At 35.2% G+C, this 21,918-nt stretch overlaps 1 protein-coding gene across 5 annotated transcripts in view; it reads right to left on the bottom strand.

Annotated features, from left to right (window-relative positions):
* Window positions 1–21,918, bottom strand: part of efr3bb (EFR3 homolog Bb (S. cerevisiae)) — a 59,465-nt gene that overhangs the window by 16,522 nt on the left and 21,025 nt on the right. For all 5 annotated transcript variants that reach the window (XM_065256301.1, XM_065256298.1, XM_065256297.2 and 2 more), the window contains 11 exons: window positions 20,333–20,460; window positions 20,059–20,209; window positions 15,984–16,105; window positions 15,731–15,880; window positions 7,509–7,643; window positions 7,160–7,238; window positions 4,868–5,003; window positions 2,505–2,663; window positions 2,276–2,387; window positions 1,894–1,939; window positions 673–845 (listed from right to left, as the gene is read on the bottom strand). In XM_065256301.1, coding sequence (XP_065112373.1) covers window positions 673–845; window positions 1,894–1,939; window positions 2,276–2,387; window positions 2,505–2,663; window positions 4,868–5,003; window positions 7,160–7,238; window positions 7,509–7,643; window positions 15,731–15,880; window positions 15,984–16,105; window positions 20,059–20,209; window positions 20,333–20,439 — 1,370 coding nt within the window. In that variant the 5' untranslated portion in view covers window positions 20,440–20,460. The remainder of the gene's footprint in view (window positions 1–672; window positions 846–1,893; window positions 1,940–2,275; window positions 2,388–2,504; window positions 2,664–4,867; window positions 5,004–7,159; window positions 7,239–7,508; window positions 7,644–15,730; window positions 15,881–15,983; window positions 16,106–20,058; window positions 20,210–20,332; window positions 20,461–21,918) is intronic.

Genomic DNA, 21,918 nt, shown 5'->3' on the forward strand with positions numbered 1-21,918 from the left:
CTGAGAGAATGAACTTTTGAACTTTGAAATTATTTTATATATGGACTAAATGTGGGGACACATTTCGAGTGAGTGCAAGGTTACATCGTGTTACCTTTTAAGATACATTGTTACAGTTCCCTTTCAAGGGAACTCGTGCTGCGTCACTGTGGTGACACTTTGGGGACGTCTCCAGGGGTAAGTGCGTCTGAATGTGTATATCAAATTCAACCAATGGTGAGGCTTAACGACAAAGACAGGGTGATGCAGGAGCCAGGAAGTATATCGATAACTGAAATATTGCCAAAGACGGCGTTACAGGGGCGCAGGAAGTATGGCAAGTTAGACGCAGCGTCTCGTTCCGTACTCAGCGAACAATAGTTAAATATGTAACCCGAGACTTTCAATGACCTGTATCTATGTATGTATATTTTCTAAAACTTCCCAGGGCTTTGAATTCTCCCCCAGATTCAAAAACGTATTTCAAGGACACGTTGGAACTCTGATGAACATATTATTGACAAACGTATACATATAAAATGTAACGAAGTATGGTATAATGTAAGATAAATTGTCTGCCACCAGGGGGCAGCAGCTGTGGTAGGGCTAAAAAGTATGGCATCTGCCACAGGGGTCACCGGGGACCAGGTTCAAATCTCTTCTCATGCATATTTAAATGAATCCAACGCTAACCTTATAGTGGAAAACTTGGGCAGGTTGTCATGACGATCAATTACACTGACAAGAATTTCTAGCACCAGCAGGCGACTCTCTGCATCTTCTAGCAGCCCAAATGACAGCAGTGGATCCAGAAAGGAGTTAGGTAGCGCTGTCAACATGTTAGTGGTCTGGAAACCACATGTGACCTAGCAAGTCAAGAAAAAAATCATAATTATGCTTGCATTACACTGAAAAAAACTAACTTTTTGATGTAGTAAAATATATTAGATTAACCCTCATAATTTCTACATAGTTATATTAACATTTATTGAGAACTAGATTATTCTAAGTAAAATGATGATAAATACGCAATTAATTCATGTACAAAATGAACTGTGTGGGAATAGTAAGTCATATATTTTTCTACGAAGTAAATTTTAATCAAAAACTTTAGCGCGTTAAAGTAAAAAATTTGAGTTCATTTAACTTAAGCATATGAAATCAATTAAACTAAAACCTTTGAGTAAAATGAACTTATGAATTTATTTGCACATGTTGTAAGGAATACCCACAATCCTTTGGGCCTGAATATTTTGTTTTTTAAGCTTTTTGACAAAATAAGAACTGATAAGAGCTTAAACTACTTAAATATTTGTTAGTAAAATGTAATAAAGGTTTAAAGTCACCCTTCAGGTGATCAGTGTTTCCTTACTTGAACCCTGTTTAGAACATTGGGTTGTATTTTTCTCCACAGTGCTGACAATTAAGGTAAAAAACACAATTGTATGTGCGTTTCTGTGGAGAATCAAGTTTTATAACTTATAATCAGTCATGAATTTTGTGTTATAAAGCCATTTATAACACTAAGAGTAACTGAGTCCGTAAAACTATGTTAAAGAAAATAACAGCAAACAGCAAATACAATCTACCATACAACAGTAAATAAGATTGATTTAATATTTTTAGGACAGCAATGCTTCAATAATCAAAAAAGGATTAGACTTTACCTAAATGATTAAAATAAATCTAACTTCTAAAATAAAAATAATTAAGTGACATTTACTTAATTATTTAACAAATGTTTTAATGCATTATTAAGTAGATTTTATTTGATTTTACTATGTAAGTTGTACTTTAAAAAAGCAGTAAATTTTACTTTAAAAAGTTCATGCAATTTGTTCCAAGGATTGTTAATAATAATTAATGATAATATTTCTCTCTTCTTATAATATTCTTTATGCAGATAGACTTTACCTGTCTTAGTGACTTCAACAGCATGACTTGAATCATCCGGTGAGGCCTGCAACACAGACAAAAGCAAATGTATATTGTGCATGAACCCTATATTTTACCACCAGTCTTTACTTTGCTTTCTCTTACATTATGAACTTTGATTTTTTTTATTAAAAAAAAATGATAATGAAAAAAACTTGTTTATAATTTTCAATCATCAGACACAGTGAAACATAAGTGAGTTAAAATCTCACAGTCCTGCATTATCATCACCAAATGGAAACGTCATATTGCACAGGAATCGAATATCAGACTTATATCCTATTTCCAGAAACACATTTACATGGCCAAATGTGAATGAAAGTGCAACATATAGAAACCCAATAGTGACTTGAGTACTCACCCTGAGCCTGTAGGGGGCAGTGTGGGATGAAGGCCTGGAATTGGGATCTTCCCCATAATGAAAAGCATTACCTCAGAGCGTTGATACGTGGGTAACGTGTTCGCAAAAGAGCCTGATTTAAAAAAAACACACACACACACAGACCAATATAACAAGGCTTTTATGAACAGAAATTTACAAAAGGGAAGCAAATGTGCATCCCCTAAAAACGATGCTAACATACACATACCAATAGTCCTAATGACAGCTTCTTGAAATTGTCTCTCCTCGTGCTCTTTGATGATCTTGGTGCCGATGTTGGTGGAGTCATAAGATCCCGTCAACTCGTAGTCCACACTGAGCCTCAGATGCCTGAGCAAAGTGTTAAAGACCTCCAAAACTGTGGGACCTATGATACCATACATGCACACAGACATTAAAAATACATTCAAGCAGCTTAATAATATCTGCCTTCAGATCAACAGATGTGACCCATGTATGTATTTTAAAGGGATAGTTGTTACAACTATTAAAAAATTATTTAAAAAAAAATTGCCCAGTATTTTTGTCTTGTTTTCAGTAAAAATATCAAAAAATTCTTACATTTAGATGTTTTTTCTTGATGAGCAAACGACCCAAGAAAATATGTCTAGTTTTTAGACCAAAAATATCAAAATTAAGTGATTTTGTGCATAAAACAAGCAAACAATCTGCCAATGGGGTAAGCAAAAAAATCTTGAAAATTTTTCTTAAACACTAAATTCAAGAAAATTTCAAGAAAAATTTGCTTACCCCATTGGCAGATTTTTTTTGCTTTGTTTTATGCACAAAATCACTAAATAATATTATATATACACTGCAAAACAGGATTTTCAAGAAAAAAAATTTGTATTTTTGTCTTGTTTTCAGTAAAAATATCAAAAAATTCTTAAATCAAGATGTATTTTCTTGATGAGCAAAATGACCTAAGAAAATAAGTCTAGTTTTTAGACAAAAAATATCAAATTTAAGTGATTTTGTGCATAAAACAAGCAAACAATCTACCAATGGAATAAGCAAAAAAATCTTGAACATTTTTCTTAAACACTAAATTCAAGAAAATTTCAAGAAAAATTTGCTTACCCCATTGGCAGATTTTTTTTGCTTTGTTTTATGCACAAAATCACTAAATAATATTATATATACACTGCAAAAAAGGATTTTCAAGAAAAAAATTCTTAGTATGTTTGTCTTGTTTTCAGTAAAAATATCTTAAAATTCTTAAATTTAGATGTTTTTTCTTGATGAGCAAAACGACCCATGAAAATATGTCTAGTTTTTAGACCAAAAATATCAAATTTAAGTGATTTTGTGCATAAAACAAGCAAAACAATCTGCCAATGGGGTAAGCAAAAAATCTTGAACATTTTTCTTAAACACTAAATTCAAGAAAATTTTTAAGAAAAATTTGCTTACCCCATTGGCAGATTTTTTTTGCTTTGTTTTATGCACAAAATCACTAAATAATATTATATATACACTGCAAAAAAGGATTTTCAAGAAAAAAAATTTTGTATTTTTGTCTTGTTTTCAGTAAAAATATCTAAAAATTCTTAAATCAAGATGTATTTTCTTGATGAGCAAAATGACCTAATAAAATAAGTCTAGTTTTTAGACAAAAAATATACAATTCAAGTGAAATTGTGGTTAAAACAAGGAAAAATATCTGCCTATGGGGTGAGAAAAAAATCTTGAAATAAGTACACTTTTTTCTTCAAGAAAAATGTTCTCACCCCATTAGCAGATATTTTTCCTTGTTTTAACCACATTTTCACTTAAATTGTATATATTTTTTTGTCTAAAAACTAGAGTTTCTTAGGTCATTTTGCACATCAAGAAAATACATCTTGATTTAAGAATTTTTAAGACAAAAATACTAAGTAAAAAAGTCATTTTTTTGCAGCACATTTCTTTGTTTTTGAGCCGTTTACGAGCACAATTGACTTCCATAATATTTTTTTCTCCTACTATAGAAGTCAGTGGTGCTCGTTTCTTGATTCATTACAAATATCTTCCTTTGCTTTCGGCAAAAAGGAAATTAATACAGGTTTTTAACTACTAGAGGGTGATGTAAACATAAAATTTATTTTTGGGTGAACTATTCCTTTAAATCACATTCATACTCATTTACCCAAGTGGACTTTCACATTGGCTAAAAGAAAAATGATTGGTAGTTGCCTGTGGACTATTTACTAAAATAAATCAATGCCAAACTAATTTACATAAATTGCTCCTGAAGCAGGTGCGCCCCCCAGGGGTCCACTGTGGTGTTGCATGTAAAGGTGTGAGGGTTTTTTCAGAGGACATTAGGCGCGAGATCTACTTGACGTCACAGTCCCATGCTGTGAGATATGGGGTATTTTTGGCTAAAATCTAGACTGGGTCAGATGCAATGCCACAGCTCTTTTCTGCCTGAGGAGGGGGCCGAGCATCTGGGGGAGAGTGACCCAGATACAGAGACCAGACATGAAATCTCGCAGCACAAATACACACCATTCGATTTCTGTGCTATTAGGTTTATTGCTTAACGTTTAGTATAATTAAAATGAATAGGGGTTGTAAGTCCACACTCACCAACAGAACCACTAGCAGCGATAGCAGCAACCTCCAGGAGGACTTCTACAATCCCAGCACGCACTGTGGCTGAGCTCTTACTGTTGGCATCTAGATGTCCCAAGACTTGCTGGATGACCAGATGAGAATGCTGTGACTGAGAGAGCAAAATAATAAGACGTTAGGGAAATACTAGAGTAAAGCAACTTAATATAGTGTATACATTTTTTAATCACTATGCCTGTTCACTGGAATCAAACATATGATGCAGTGTTGCTAAATTAAAAAACATTAAAAAGACAAATATGGAAAAGGTCGATTTTGGTGCTGATGTTGGTAGAGTCGTAAGATCCCGTAAGATCCCATCAACATGCCTAAGCAAATTGTTAAAGACCTCCAAAACTGTGGGACCTATAATACCATACATGCACACAGACATTAAAAATACATACAAGCCGCTTAATAATATCTGCCCTTAAGATCAACAGCTGTGACCCATGTGATGTATTTTAAAGGGATTTTTTTTTTTTTAATTGTCCAGTATTTTTGTCTTGTTTTCAGTAAAAATATCTAAAAATCCTTAAATTAAGATGCTTTTTCTTGATGAGCAAAACAACCCAAGAAAATAAGTCTAGTTTTTAGACCAAAAATATCAAATTGAAGTGATTTTGTGCATAAAACAAGCAAAAAAATCTGCCAATGGGGTAAGCAAAAAAGTCTTGAACATTTTTCTTAAACACTAAATTCAAGAAAAATTCAGGATTTTTTTTGTTACTTTATGAACAACTAGGTTACTATTTTAAAGGAATACTCCATTTTCTTAAAAAAAACAAAAAAAACAGATTATTTACTCACCCCCATGTCATCCAAAATGTTGATGTCTTACTTTGTTCAGTCGAGAAGAAATTAAGTTTTTTGAGGAAAACATTCCAAGATTTTTCTCATTTTAAAGAACTTTATTGGTCCCCAACAGTTTACAGTTTCAATGCAGTTTAAAATTGCAGTTTCAAAGGGCTTTAAAGAACCCTAAATAAGGCATAAGGGTCTTAACTATCGAAACGATTGTCATTTTTGACAAGAAAAATAAATAATATGTACTTTTAAACCACAACTTCTCGTCTTGCACCAGTCGTGTGACGCACCAGCGCGACCTCATGTAATTACGCAAGCACGTCGAAAGGTCACACATTACATATCGCCGCTGTCCCATGAAAACCATGTATGTCCATTTTGCCGATTTTTAGACGGATTGAATGTCCAGGTTAATTTCCGTATACAGTATGCTTCACATATCTAAATGGCCAATGAAAAGTTGTGAAATCATGTCATCTGATTTTCACATATATCCATTTGGTGTCAAAGCTGTTAATCACGCTGCGTATCTCCCGCCCTGTGGAAGCATCTCGCCGGTCTCGTGAACTTTCATCGAAGCTCAGCACTGGATAGCCAAATAAACATAGCCTGGTGAGACAATGACTTTCCTTCATCGAGGTAAACGTTTCCCCCCTGACGCCAGACGTACGTCTAGGAGTGACAAAATTACTGTCACTGTGCAAACAAAGTATCTGTCTAGCATTACCATGTCAGTGTATTGATTAATTGTCCCTTCATAGTTTGCAAGAGACATATAATAAATGTATAATTAATGCGTGACCTTTTGACGTGATGATGCATTACGTAAGGTTGAGCTGCTGCATCAGAGGCCGGTGCGAGAAGTTGTGGTTTAAAAGTGCATATTTATATATATTTGGAATTGTTAAAAGCCCTTTTAAACTGCATTGAAACTGTAATTTGTTGGGGGTCCAATAAAGTCTATTAAAATGAGAAAAAAACTGGAATGTTTTCTACAAAAAAAAAATGTTTTTCTTCTCTACTGAACAAAGAAAGACATAAACATTTTGGATGACATAGGGGTGAGTAAATTATCTGGATTTTTTTAAGAAAAAGGAATATTCCTTTAAATTAAGATGTACCAATATATCGGCCAATAATCGGTATTAGCCAATAAAATAACAGGAAAATGCAATGAATTTGAGCTCTGTGTATAGAAAATGTAAAGAAACATCATTAGTTTAATATTAATGGTCATTATATAAATGGACAACATTCACAAAATGTATTCTTCCGAATTTAGTTAATATAACGACAAAGTATCGTTATCTGCATTCTGCAGATATCAGTCTGAATCAGCTATTGGTATTGATGGAAAAATGTATCTCTAATTTTAATTTGTTAAAATGCAGTTCTGTTAATCCTACTATTAAAAGGAAATTTTCATCTGCTTTGAATATATTAAAGTGGAACTGAACTCACCTGAATAGAGTACATGATGATCTTGAAGCAACGCACTGCGAATGTTTTGCCTTCCCACAGTGAATGATTATCAAGATGCCTGCGGTGAGAAAACAGACAGAGCGTGAGCTAGAGAAATGAAACTAAATATGACAGATAAATAAGATTTACTACAACCGCAGTCAGATAAATGATCATCTCGGAAAGTCTCCTGGACTGTAGATGATTATTGATAGTTTGAATTAGTCTGAATAAATATGCATTTGCATGTAATGGAAATATAAATATCTTACATTTACATTATACATAAACTAAAGCAATAACTGCATGGATTCACAACATTCTGTAATATATGCGGCAATTCTCTTACATAAGCACTGGGGTCACTGCGTTCTTGATGTTGCCATACGCGGCACGGCCCAGCAGTTCCCGAAAGCAGCGCTCAGTCAGCTCAGCTGGGCTTTCCTTCTCCTTCTCACTGGCCTGCAGTGGGGAAGGTGAGCGACTGCGAGAGAGTGAGAGAGAGAGTGAGAGAGAGAGAGAGAGAGAGTGAGAGAGAGAGAGAGTGAGAGAGAGAGAGAGAGTGAGAGAGTGAGAGAGAGAGAGAGAGAGAGAGAGAAAGTAAGGGAGGTTTCCAACCTCGCTCTGACCCGTGAAATTAAACGGTGTGTTATTTTACTCTCTCTTTGATTTAAATGGAGTTATATATCCATTATAGTCCATGCTGTTGTTCATCAGTAAAGGCAAGGTTGCTGAATACCAAATAGTCGCTATATACACACAACCACATGTTAAAGGATTAGTCCACTTTCTTAAAAATAAATCTAGATAATTTACTCACTCCCATGTCATCCAAAATGCTGATGTCTTTCTTTGTTCAGTCGAGAAGAAATTATGATTTTCCTCAATTTAATAGACTTTATTTGGAGCCCAACAGTTTACAGTTTCAATGCAGTTTAAAATTGCAGTTTTAACGCAGCTTCAATGGGATCTTAATGATCCCAACCGAGGCATAAGGGTCTTATCTAAAATGACTGACATTTTCGCCATTAAAAATATGCACTTTTAAACCACAACTTCTCGTCTTGCACCAGCCATGTGAGGCGCCAGTGCAACCTCACGTAATGCGCGAGCACATGGGGGTGAGTAAGTTATCAGTAGATTTTTTAAGAAAGTGGAGTAATCCTTTAATGGTTATGACATCATAACCAGCTTAAATTTTTATACTGTAAATGGTCTGGGTGTGCATGGAATGAATGTTTGCGTTGTATTTCTACATGGTACATCAGATGTCAACTTTAAAATTAAGGACAAACCTGTCTGCCTGTACAAGTAAAATTTAATAGTGATATTTTTCCAAACCACGCCCCTTATGCTGTTTTCTTTAGTTTAATGTTTCTAAAGCGTGTTCATGACGTTACGCAGGGCCGGGTCTACGGGGGGGCTGGTTTTATACTGCCAACCATAAAATAACGGAGTCTCTTTAAACATAAAACGTATTCTGTTGGCAAAGCTAGTGTTTACAGCTCACGCCCACTACTGTCTGATTAACTTATTCAAGCATTAGAGGTCTCTTCAGCAGTATTTAACTCATAGAAAAAGTACTACTGTTCTCTATGACGGTAACTAAAAAAAACCCCGCATCTTTAAAATATATATTAGAAACGATGCAATTTAGTATTACATAAACGTAATAACACAACACATATTAAATTGAAACTTTTTTTATAGTAAAACATGCCCAAAATAGCCCCTTATCCTTTCTTAGACTCACCTCATTATATATTCATTCAAATACAACAGCCAATGGCAAGTCTCCAGCAGCATTTAATGTGTTTGTTTTAGACGTAGTTCTGTTTATTAAAATTAGAATATGCAGTTTGGTTGTGGCATACTATATAGTAGATATAATTGATATAAGATGGTTATACAGTAAATATACAGCATTGTAACAGCTGAGCATTGCGTGCAGTTTTACAATTAAATTTTAGCGGTTTTTTCATCGTCATTCATCATCAGCTCATTCAGCTCGCGTTTGAGAAAATCTTCACACGCAAAAATCTACAGACTTTTAAGTTCAGGAGGAGCTTTCACTCCGCAAGGTCATCGTAAGGTAAAACGTTGTATTTTATAATGTTGCGTTGTATTATAATATCTAATTTGCTGTGTTATGTACAAAGCAGTTTGATTTATCTTTGGTCTCGTGGCAAACACACTTACAGTATTTTAGGGCTTGTGCTTTTGTCTGGTTCTGTTACAGGGTAACCTTTGACGAATTTGTCATGCATGTCAAATTGCTTTCATGATGTTTCAATATAGATTAGTTAAAGCATTGTTCTTTGTTGTGATATTTGAGGTTGTTGCTGCAGCAGCATGATAGGGTCAGGAATTAATGAAAATATAGCTTATCACATTGAAAATGCATTATTTTAAATGAAGAAAATGTTTGAGAAGTGGAAATAAAGTGCCCAACAAGTGTTTATTTAGAAGAAAGGCATATGTTGGGTAGGTATAAGAATGGCTTTAATTTATCTATAAGTGAAATAACAGATTAAATGCAGTGTACACATTATTAAAATATAGCTATATGTACAGCTTTGCATTCATATCACCTGCTTGCCTGATTTCATTAACTGTGACTTAATGTGTAAAACTACATTAAGTGTAATCATTAAAACATTATAAATCATTATAAATCATTGTATCTAGTTTTAAAATTTGAACGTGTAAAAGGACATATAAATGGCACTTTATTTTAAGACATAGCCTATGCAAAATAATATTGGATTGAAATATCCATAATTTAGTGTATGAATCATTTTAGTCGAGAAATGGCTGCCCACCCAAAAATCCTGACTGGCCCCCCAGTCCAGCAAGCCTAGTACCGGGCCTGACGTTACGTTTTGTTTTTTTAGATAAATTAAAAGTTTAAATAGCATGGCAACTGATATGTGTGCATGTATGTAATGTATATGTGTTGTTCTTTATTGGTAAATCAATAATTTTTACAGTATGAATCGCTAAAGTAGCCTACATATAAAAAAGAAATACTATCATGTAATACCATTTATTAAACATTTCATGATTTTCCTGTTTTCTATTATTTCTTGCTTATATTTATAGCCTATGTGTTTGTTCTAAAACTATTATAAAACTATTATGTTCACATACAAATTAACTCGTTCCCCACCAGCCTTTTTTTTTAAGTTGCCCACCAGCATTTTTTGTGATTCACAGACAAAACTACAGTTTTAAAATATCTATTTTTGACAAGAATTCGTGCAGGTAGAACCTATAATCTGTTATATCTGAAATGAATGTTTGGTTAACTGTAGAAAAATCTGATGTGTTAACATTAAAGATCCTTGCATTATAGTAGATCTTAAAGTTGTCTGTCTCAATGTCAATCAAACAAAAAGAAAGAAAAAAGTTTAACATATACATTGATATTGTTTTTAACTTTGTGTGTGGTAAATCTATTTATTAAATCTATTATTTTAAGGTGTGAATGTGGTAATTTTGCGGTAATTTGGGATTTTTCAAACAGGTTGAAGATTCAAACAAGTCGTGCATTGTTTTGAGGTTTTTTAATAGAGAATGTCAAAATATAAAATACTCATTTTATACAATTAGCCAGCATAGCTCACAAATGAGGCAGCAGCAAACAGAAATGCAGAAAGAAAAGAGTCTTCTGAAAGGAAAATTCATATACAAAACAATAGCTGATGGTTCTGTTGAAAATGTAAACAGGCTGGTGTAACATAAATTTGCATAAAGCATCTATATTTGTCCACACCTATGTTGATTAGAGTATTAAAAACTGAAAATTTTTATAAAATTGAAAATTTAGGTAAATTTAGAACAGATAAAAATGGGAGATTTATTTGCGATTAATCGCAAGTTAACTCATGAAATCATGCGATTAATCTAGATTAAATATTTTAATGTATTGACCGCCCTAGTATTTTTCTTTAAAAAAATATATTTTTCTTTTTCGCAAAAAGCTGAAATAATTGCATTTTTGTGAAGGAATTTTGTTAGAGATCAGATTCAGAACGATTATCAAAACATACACAGAGTTTAAAATTAGTAAAAAAAATTTTGCTTCAGTTTTTTATAACTTGGGTAAGTGTGTTGCGCTTACAGTCAATAATCGCAATATTACAGATTAACATCAGGAACACTATTTTTCATGCAAATGTTTTCTCTTAATTGACAATATAACTCATCAATGGCGAGGAAAGAGTTAATATGTATAGGCCTGTTTATATATTAATAATACTTTACATCATGTGTGTGTGTGTGTGTGTGTGTGTGTGTGTGTGTGTGTGTGCGCGCGCGCTATATTTATATATTTATTAATATGCAAACAGAATAACTTAACTTAACTTTTAACTTAGAATATAAAAGGAAGAATAAGATATAAGTTAAAAAGAAATAAAAAAAATTTAAAAATTATGAAATATTTAATAAATAGTAATATTGAAATCTTTTTGTTTTTCTGAATAAATTCTAAACGTAATGTGATGAAAACACATAGAGGGAACAGACTTCGACAGAACACCGAACATCTTCTCTTATTATTTTCTATTCTAATTATTAATAGATTTTCAGATGATTTCATCACTCCCGTCTGTCCGTTTAAGGGCATGCAACCATAAACACCTACAATTGTATTTAAATGTTGTCTTCGACGACAGTATTCTATAAAAATAAAGGTCATCTTTTTTTGGCATTCCTATTCTGACACTCAACAGCACAACAAGACATTTTCTAGTGTGTTATCTTGCCCGTTTCAATTTTTCTGCCACCACATTGTGCGCGCAGCTTGCAGTGACGTAACTGTGGCGTCTACTCACAAAAGGTCTTGCAAACCATATGACCTCATTACCCTGCAGTTCAAGCTGTAAATTCAAAAGACTTCTTCAAGTCACGTTCGACTTAAAGTGGTGCTATACTTATAATAAAGTGCTAATAAAAAACAATCCCCTGGCTTATTGAAGGATCCATCAATTGACCTTGATTTAAGTTGACCAATGAAATCAAACTAGACGCATTAGACATGGCTGCAGGGTGGGGCAGGGGCGGATCTAGAAAATTATTTATGGGGTGGCAAGGGGGTGGCATGAGAACTACAAGGGGTGGCAATGAAGTAAGCGTCCTTGCATGGTTGTCGTGGATTCAAGAAATTATATACTGTATATACCATATTCGGTGAACACTGGACCTCAAATTTTTATAACATTAATAAACGCAACAACAAATGTTCCTATAAGTAAGTACCCAAGCATCTACATTAAGCATCTCTGTAGCACCCTTTGTCTTAATACTAAGTTAATACATACAGCTTATCAATAAAAACACTGACTGGTTGAACATAATGGTATAAAGACTGTTATATAAATAAAATAGGATTGCCTAGTTTATATTAATGTAAAACATATTTGAAAGGCAAACATCTCTTTCTCTCATAACCCTCTTCTTTAATCCTTTCACTCACTTGATGATGGATTTCTGTCTTTTCACTTCTTTTTAGCTCTTTGCCATCCAAATGTTTCTTTCCTTCATTACTTCATCTATTCCTTTCCCTTCCACAACATATTTTTCTGTTTTATTTGTACCTTCCACTCCCATAGTATTTGATTTTTCTATTATTTTTGGTAAAAAGAATGGTTATCAGCCTTTCTTTTCATAATATCCTGGAAAATGCCGCATTAAGTTGTCTTTCAAGCTTTCTAAACATACACAACACTGAATAGTTTTGTCTCCTTAACGAAGACAAATAAAAACATCAGACTATATCATAACGAGTGATTTCATATGCACATATGGAATATTTTGATTGCTGCAGTAGATAACAAGACATGACGGGCTAGAAAGAACTGCTTAAAATATATTTACTACTTACACAAACCTGCAGTTCAGTTGTTTTAACTACCAAGCAACTACCTCGTGCAATATTTAACATCAGTTTAATTTTTGTATTTTTATCCTGATGCAACATTTATCTATAAATATGACCGTATTCAGTACTCTGATTTGCTGATGTGATGCTCAACTTAACCACTTTAAGACACTAAAGGGGAACCACTAATGTTTTGGCAGCATGTGATGATGTGAGGTGCTTTATTAGATCAGAATTACTCGCTACAGACGTCACGTGAAGAGACTCTTTCTTCATGGGCATAAGTTGCACGTCCATAATCATTCTTGCCTTTCACCTCAACAATGGAAAAGTAACGTTTGTGCTTTTTATACTTTGTGCTTGCGTCCGATACCTTTGTTTTGAGCTCGTTGTATTCGCCATCGCTCTGTTGCGGGTTTGTGCGACTCGGATCACGGATGGACTGCAGCGCGAGAACCGGGCTGCATGTGAGTGCCTTGGATGGGGCGATGCATCCTTTCACCGCAGTTTCCAAACGTCTCCAACCACGCCAGAAAAGATCGCTAGATTTGTCCTAGTCGCTTTTTTAATAAAGTCGCTAAAGGGGTCTAAAAAGTTTCTTAATCTAGCAACCAAGTCACCAAGTTGGCAAATCTGCGCGGACTTTTTTTACACTGTAAAAGACTTTCTGCTCGGACTGACTGCATGCTTGTGTATGAACTCTGCTGCCTCTGGTTGGCTAACGATGGAAATTAAGCCAATCACCATCAGCTATGTGGTTGTCCCACCCCGTCTAAGACACACACACCAATCATCGTCAGATATGTGTCTCCCACCCCCAAACACACGCAGAGAAAAACTACATTGCCTTTCTGGTTAAAAGAGCCTACTCGGGTATAAATTATATATATTAGGATACCCGCGCTGGGGTGGCATATGGGGTGGCAATGCTTTTATTTAGGGTGGCAACTGCCACCCCGTGCCACCCCGGTAGATCCGCCCCTGGGGTGGGGTTAAAATGTAAAGTGCGTTGTTTGCCCTTAACTGGTTTGGGTAAAAGTAACAACTTTTCAGCTACATTCACCTTTAAACCAAGAGGCTCAACTTTTGGTATTTAACCAACTCAATTCAAAATCTTGTTGAAGCCTTATTTGGAAGCCAAAGTCACTTCAGGTATATTAAAAATTCAGAGTGGAGGGTCTCACGGGGTGCGTGTCATCAATTAATCACACCGCTCCTCTCTCCCATCACACACCCTACAGTCAGCGGATCTGTTATATAACTGCATGACGCCAGCCCACATCTCCTGAAGCTCTCCTCACCTCAGCTAAAAGCATACAACCACATTTCCACAGGATGCTGGAGTGTGTGCATGTCAACGGAAAAAAATGTTTACCCCCTCCAGTAGCAGCTGTATACCAGCTATGCTGTTCTGACCCTTTGAAATGTGCACCGCTGACAGCAAGGGTTCATTAGAAGCTGCCCATTAGCGCACAGAAAACAGCAGAAAGGGGCAATTAATGTCTTGCCCTGTGGTGTAATTAGTCCTGCATGGGGGGCAGATCAATAAGAAGCCACTGTGAGAGAGAGAGAGGGAGATGACAGGAGAGGAACAGAGAGGAGATTTGACTACATTAACCTTCCACTATATAGTTACATAACCAGTAGAGTAATGTGAGTGTGACCACATGCCTGCAGTCATATTATTTTTCTTTATCTCTTTCTCTCCCCATCCACTCAGATCTGAGTTAGGTCATCACGTGCCACAGGTTTAATAATGCGACAAACTATTTTTGCTGTAGAGCCATGACTGCAGCAAGATATAGGGATCAGTTTAGACAAGGCGACTACAATAGAGCTTACCAGAACATGACGGGTTGGTTCTCGCCCACAGATATACAGTACTGAAAATGGCTGAATCTTATGGCGCTGTTTTGGTTTGGGTCGGGTCAGCTTACTTTGGGGGGCTTTTCCACTGGGTTCAGTTCGTAGTACCCGATACTTTTTTTAGTACCACCTCAGTTGGGGTTCCAAGCGACCCGAGATGATACCAAAATGTGACGCAAAAACACTGTAGATCACTGATTGATCTGAGAAAATCATCACTATCAGCCTCATTGGTAATCATTTAAAAGATTAGCTTTACCTTCATGCTAGCTTGCGCTGTTTCGAGCAAACATGTTGTCATCTGTGCTTTGCTGTAAGTTTCCAAACTTAATTTTAGCGATGAAAAACATCCACAGGTTGAAAATCAGGAACACCATAATAGTTTTATTCCAGACTTGCAGTTTGTGGCGGCACATTCGCGACGTGCACGTCCGCATATATGCTTAAATGCAACTTAAATGAGGGTCACCGGAGCACGTTGACCGACACCACGGGTGTTTGTACAGAAACATGTGAGAGAGGTAGTGATAAACGCGATGTGCAAACATCTATTTGTGGTGGTCAATTTTAATTTTGTGGCAGACTGAGAAATAAATTATTTTATGGGAATGCACAACGACGCTCTCACTTGTATGATGTCACAGCAGTTGGCAGCGCAAATATAACGACACGCCTATAATCCCTCCCACTTCGAAGTGTTACTAAACTCGATGGAAAAGCTAACCAAGCCAAAGTGAGGTGAGCTGACCCGACCTGACCCAAACCAAATAAATAAACCGTGGAGTACTATGCAATGGAAAAGTGCAATTAGCGTTTCTCACCTTTCTGTGCCATCTCCGGACTGCAGGTTAAAAAGAAGAGAGGGGACGATCTTGTCCATATGGTGAGGGTCCCAGATGTTTGCTTGTAACTCATCGTTCACAGTCTTCCTCACTATTCCCTGCAGACCTTTAATGCCCGCCATTCGGATTCTAAGACAAGGAAATTTGACGTGAAAAATTTGCTTGCGCAGTGTTGCTTTTATAATTTATCAAGTGTAGATTGTTAAGTGTGCGTATGGAACGGCTCGCTCACTTTGTGCGAATGTCAGGGTCCTCGTGGCTGGAATGGCACATCTCACTAAATCGTGACACGAAGAAATCGTAACTGCGATGGTATGATGGGGTGTCCTCCTCGATGTTGGCAAACTTCACAAACTGCCAAGTCAGAGCAATTAGATAGAAAGAAATCTCATTGTATAACTATACAAATCAGGTTTAAAACAGATCAGATAAATGCTTCTATTGAGTCTTATCAATGATTAAATTATAATGTGATGACATTTGTTTCACATTAACCCCAATAGACAGGCACTGATCACATCGTGACCTTTTGTGACACTCATTTAAAAGAAATGAAGAGTTTGGTTCCAAAACGCAATAAACGCCATTTTTTGAAAAAAATGAGTTACTGCCAGAATCAGTATTTTATCAGGTGAGTATTTAAAAGTAAATTCTTAATTTTACGCAAAATCCAATATCCGCTGTGTTATTCTGTCATCTTTTCTCCCTTTTTTCCCAAAATGCAATAAACGCCACTCCTCCTTTTCTACAGAATGCCATAAATCCACTCCACAGATAACAGCGCACCATTCTACGCAATGTAAACAAACAATGGCGGCGCGTTGAGTACACAGAGTCCTAGTTTTCCTCATCTACTTTGTACTTCGTGATCAACAAACAAACAAAAACAAAATAATACTTTAATACCATTGATAAACCTGTGATGGTTTTCTGTGACGGGAAAGAAACGTAAGCCATCAACATCTAATAATTTACGCAAGAGGCACTTGGGAGACCGGTGCTTGTTTGCCCGGGCTGACAGCAGCAAGTTTCTGTCATGATAACACATTGACCCCAGGGGATCTTATGAAAAACTTTCCATAATTTTACTCAAAGTCAACGAAAATTTAGCAGGACCAAAACATTTTACAGCTGATCGCTGTGAAAAACGTTAAGCGACGACGTCAAGTAATACCGCAGCAATGACAGTGTTCTAAATGAACATAACATGGCAAAGATGAATGCACATTTATATAGGCGATTGATTCAATAGATTTATAGCATTTTGAATAAAAACTTGTCATGGATTTATTGCATTTTGTGGAAAAAATAATCAGTTTTTATAATAAATCTTTGAAAATCAAGTTATGGATTTGAATTTTTTATGTTTTTATAACCTAAAGATGCTATGTGAAAGTTTGTAACAGAAAATAGTGGTTTTCATCTTGTCACTTTCTTGGTATAGAAAACATGTTTTTACCAAAATTTGTCAAAATGGATTTATTGCGTTTTGGAACCAAACTCTTCAAATATAAACATCCATTTAGAGGATCAAACAATATACATACACAATACAAACTATTAGTTTAAAAAATATTTTTCTCATACATAGTGTTTGTTATTGACTACATTTATTTAAATCTCTTTAGTCATAATTTGTTGCAGACTAAAAAAAGATACCAAATTACATACCTGTCTTATTAATAAAACAATATGAGGGAGATGCATTCAGAAAGGCAATTTAAGGAATCTCCCTCATATAAAAGGCAATATGGGAGGAGATAATGTGAACGAACAAAATTCAGTGCACACCTTAATAAAACAGGCATGCAATGAACAGAATATCGTGATGAATAAAGGGTTTTGTTAATGGGGTAGGATAAAGTATACGCACACGGAGGCGCACCTAAATGAAAGTGCACAGGTGATGGGGGATATTAATCGTAGGGCCGAGGGAGGAATAGAAAGACTCTGCGGCTTTGCAGAGTCTTATAAAACCTTAAAATACAACTTTGAATGTTGCTTAATGCATCTACACAATAATATTAAAACACCATATCCAGCAAACATTTTATTAATAAAAACATTCTGTGTACAGGCAACCACAAGATCCCAGAATGAGAACATAAACCGCTAAAGGGCACATTTGTTTCTTTCAATGAAAACGAGCACATTCTGGGCTTTTCTGCTTGACCATACATGCTTATTAATAATATATTATTGTGTGTAGTGAATTTAGTGTATTTATATCACTATTAGGGCTGGGATAAACGATTATTTTTTAAACGATTAATCTAGCGATTCTTTTTTCGATGCGTCGATTAATCTAACGATTCATTTTATCAGTCCAATTCGATTCTCGATTATCTCCCCATTAAAGAACTATTAGCAATTCATACATGTTGATTTACATATCTGAATGTAAACATTTCAATATATGTTGATGTTATTCAAAATAAAAAAGACTATACAAGTGCAAAATAATGCATTCTTAGTCAGAGGTAGCATTTAATAAAGCGTTTGCAGCTCATACTGTGCAGTATAGTAACAGTATAAAAACCTCAAGTTCAAATTACTTTATTTTGCATGCAATTATGAGCAAAACCTCTTCAATGTGCCTTTTGATGGTCACACAGTGTAATTTTTATAACTTGATTTGTTTAATCCACATTGTTTTCGTGCTGTTCTAGTCCATGTAATGACAGATATAAACACAATTAGACTTAAGAAGCACATACATTATTAAATCTCTTTCTCTTAAGTTTATTAAGATAGATGAGGACTCATATACTGATGTACAGAGAGTGAATGAAAGCGCAGTCTTCTGGCAACAGTGTGTTTTTACATATTTCATTGCTTTTTGTTAAATTGCTCAAAGTCATGACTGTTTAAAACACACTTGGCATCACATTGATGATTTATGGTCAAATGACACTCTTTCGCGTCAATCCACGAGCACTTAAACCATAAACAAAGCACTTTCACTTTAATTGAGCTTGAGCAGCGCAGCAGAACCGACGCAGAAACGATTGCAGCACTGTTGCTACAGAGCCGCGAGCTCGCGCTGCTCATGCGGCAGGGTGCATGCTTGTTAACATGGGCGCTGAAAAAACATGCGCCGCTTAAGCACTGCTCACACTTGCTGTGAAACCGGCGTGGACTGGAGCCACTCGCGTTGCTACTACTCTACGGCGCCGCCTTTTTGGGTCTGACAAATCGACGTACATATTTTGCGTCAATGTATTTTTTGCATCTACGTCGTCGATGCGTTGTCCCAGCCCTAATCACTATCTTAATGCAGTAAACAACATAAAGAATAGGCCTAAACTGAATATATTGACTTCAACTACAAATTTTTTGACTTTATTCTTCTCGTTGAATAAACGACTTTATTCTTCTCGTTGAATAAACGACTTTATTCTTCTCGTTGAATAAACGACTTTATTCTTCTCGTTGAATAAACGACTTTATTCTTCTCGTTGAATAAACGACTTTATTCTTCTCGTTGAATAAACGACTTTATTCTTCTCGTTGAATAAACGACTTTATTCTTCTCGTTGAATAAACGACTTTATTCTTCTCGTTGAATAAACGACTTTATTCTTCTCGTTGAATAAACGACTTTATTCTTCTCATTGAATAAACGACTTTATTCTTCTCGTTGAATAAACGACTTTATTCTTCTCGTTGAATAAACGACTTTATTCTCGAAATTATATTTATTCTGACTTTTTTCTCGTAAAATAATGACTTTATTCTCACATTTTAATGACTTTAATCTCAAGATAGTTTCATTTTTTTATTTCAGCTTGGCCCTAATCATCCTTGGTACTGTACAGAACCCAATAGTCCACTTTTTAATATAAAGCTAAATCTGTTTCCCAAAGCTATTCTAGATTTTTTTTAAAACGTTGTTGTGAAAAGCAAAAGAGAGATGTTGGTTTTTATAACTGGTAGATATCTCTTTGAATCTGAAGCACTGTATTTATATGCTTTATGTGTGGGTGCATGTGTGATGTCCTAGATTACTCATTTTGAGCTATAATTGAATCTGACTTTATTTTTATGTTGTAATTGCGATGGAAAGGACTTGCAGTTTGTGGCCACTTGTTTGTAGCTCATCTCCCCGTTTATCAAAAAACATGTCACGCTTATCTTAAGCGATTTTTTGAATCAGTTTCTGTTGTCTGGGATTCAAACCCATAAAGGAATGCTTTACTCATTGAGCTACAGGACCTCTTTACTGTATTTCATATATATTTAATGTGATGTCATATTGTGTAATATGATTTACATATAGGCTTACATAGTACATTCTCTACACGTACCGAGTTTGTGCCCAGGATTTGAAGATTGGCCTTGTCGGATTCCAAAAGTTTCCGTACCATCTTGAGAAAACTCTCCACAAACAGGTTGATACTCTGACAATGGCAGGCCATTAACAGCTGGTCAAGAGCTTCCATTGCAATACACACATACCTGAAAAGACAAGCATGTTTTGAATACAGATGGAGGAAGGACCTTAAATGAAGGGAACATTAAACACTACAGGACCAAATTGAGAAAAAGAGAAAAGACATCCAACAGTCAAAACTGAGGTACCCATATCTGTGTCTGGCTACGTCACGGGACAGTCTCTCAGAGAGATATGCACCGATACGGTCTAATTTCTCTGGAGCTGACAGGGCGTAGAAGGTCAGTTTTTCCATGTTAGCCTTCACCAACCCATCCTAGAAAAACACAGTGTCAATATCATGGCCAGCAGAAAAGCAAAATCAAGGAAGCCAGAATTTTATAGGGAACATCCACAGTGTGACAAATGCATAATGAATGTTGAGCTATATAGAAAAGGATTTAAATAACCAATGTATTGTTGGCAAGCTTCCCAGCCTTGGCCCAACCATTCTACATTGATAGTTCTGAAAAGACTTCAAACAATAATTTCAAACTTTACCCAGTTTTTGTATATCTTACAAAATGGACCAAAGAAAGTGAACAGAGATAGTCAGGTCATTAAAGGGAATGAAGATGAAATGGGCTTCAACCAGTGTCTCACACTGCAAAAAATGACTTTCTTATTTGCCATTTTTGTCTCGTTTTCAGTACACATAACCAAAAAATTCTCAAATCAAGATGCATTTTCTTGATAAGCAGAATGACCCAAGAAAATAAGTCTACTTTTTAGACCAAAAATATCAAATTAATTTTTCTTCAATTTAGTGTTTAAGAAAAATGTTCAAGATTTTTTTGCTTACCCCATTGGCAGATTTTTTGCCTGTTTTTTGCAGTGTTTACACTGCAAAAAATGTTTTTCAAGAAAAAAAATTCTTAGTATTTTTGTCTTGTTTTTAGTAAAAATATCTAAAAATTCTTAAATTAAGTCGTTTTTTCTTGATGAGCAAAATGATTCAAGAAAATAAGTCTAGTTTTTAGACCAAAAATATCAAATTTAAGTGATTTTGTGCATGAAACAAGCAAAAAAATCTGCCAATGGGGTGAGCTAATTTTTCTTGAATTTAGTGTTTAAAGTCGCAATGAAATTGAAATGAAAAACTATATATATTTTTTTAATATTGTGGTATTATTAACAAATGACTTATCTGTGAGCTTCATTATTTAAAAAAAATTCGTGTGTTCTCATAATCTTTAATCAAAAATGCAAATCTCCTCCCCTCCTCAAAACGATATCTCTTCACTTCCGGTCAAAAGTATGGCAGGTGGGCGGGGTCCGGTAGAAGATCGCAGCGATTAGCAATTAGCAACATGACCCAACTTTAAACGATCCAATCAGATCTCGATGGACAAATTCAAATCCAGCCCTGCCTTATTTCATCACAAAAGCCGTTTCATTCGGATATACGTCACTACGGGGAAAATAAGGCAACCGCTACTTCCGTTTCATGGCGACTTTAAGAAAAATATTCAAGATTTTTTCCTTACCCCATTGACAGATTTTTTGCTTGTTTTCTGCACAAAATTACTTAAATTTGATTTTTTTGGTCTAAAAACTAGACTTATTTTCTTGGGTCGTTTTGCTCATTAAGAAAAAGCATCTTAATTTAAGAATTTTTAGATATTAATACTGAAAACAAGACAAAAACACCAAGAAATTGTTTTCTTGAAAGCATGTTTTGCAGTGAATATATTGCTCATCAAGAAAATGCATCTTGATTTTTGAATTTTTAGAT

Source organism: Paramisgurnus dabryanus, chromosome 12, assembly GCF_030506205.2.
Source record: "Paramisgurnus dabryanus chromosome 12, PD_genome_1.1, whole genome shotgun sequence".
Classification (NCBI taxonomy): Eukaryota; Metazoa; Chordata; class Actinopteri; order Cypriniformes; family Cobitidae; genus Paramisgurnus; species Paramisgurnus dabryanus.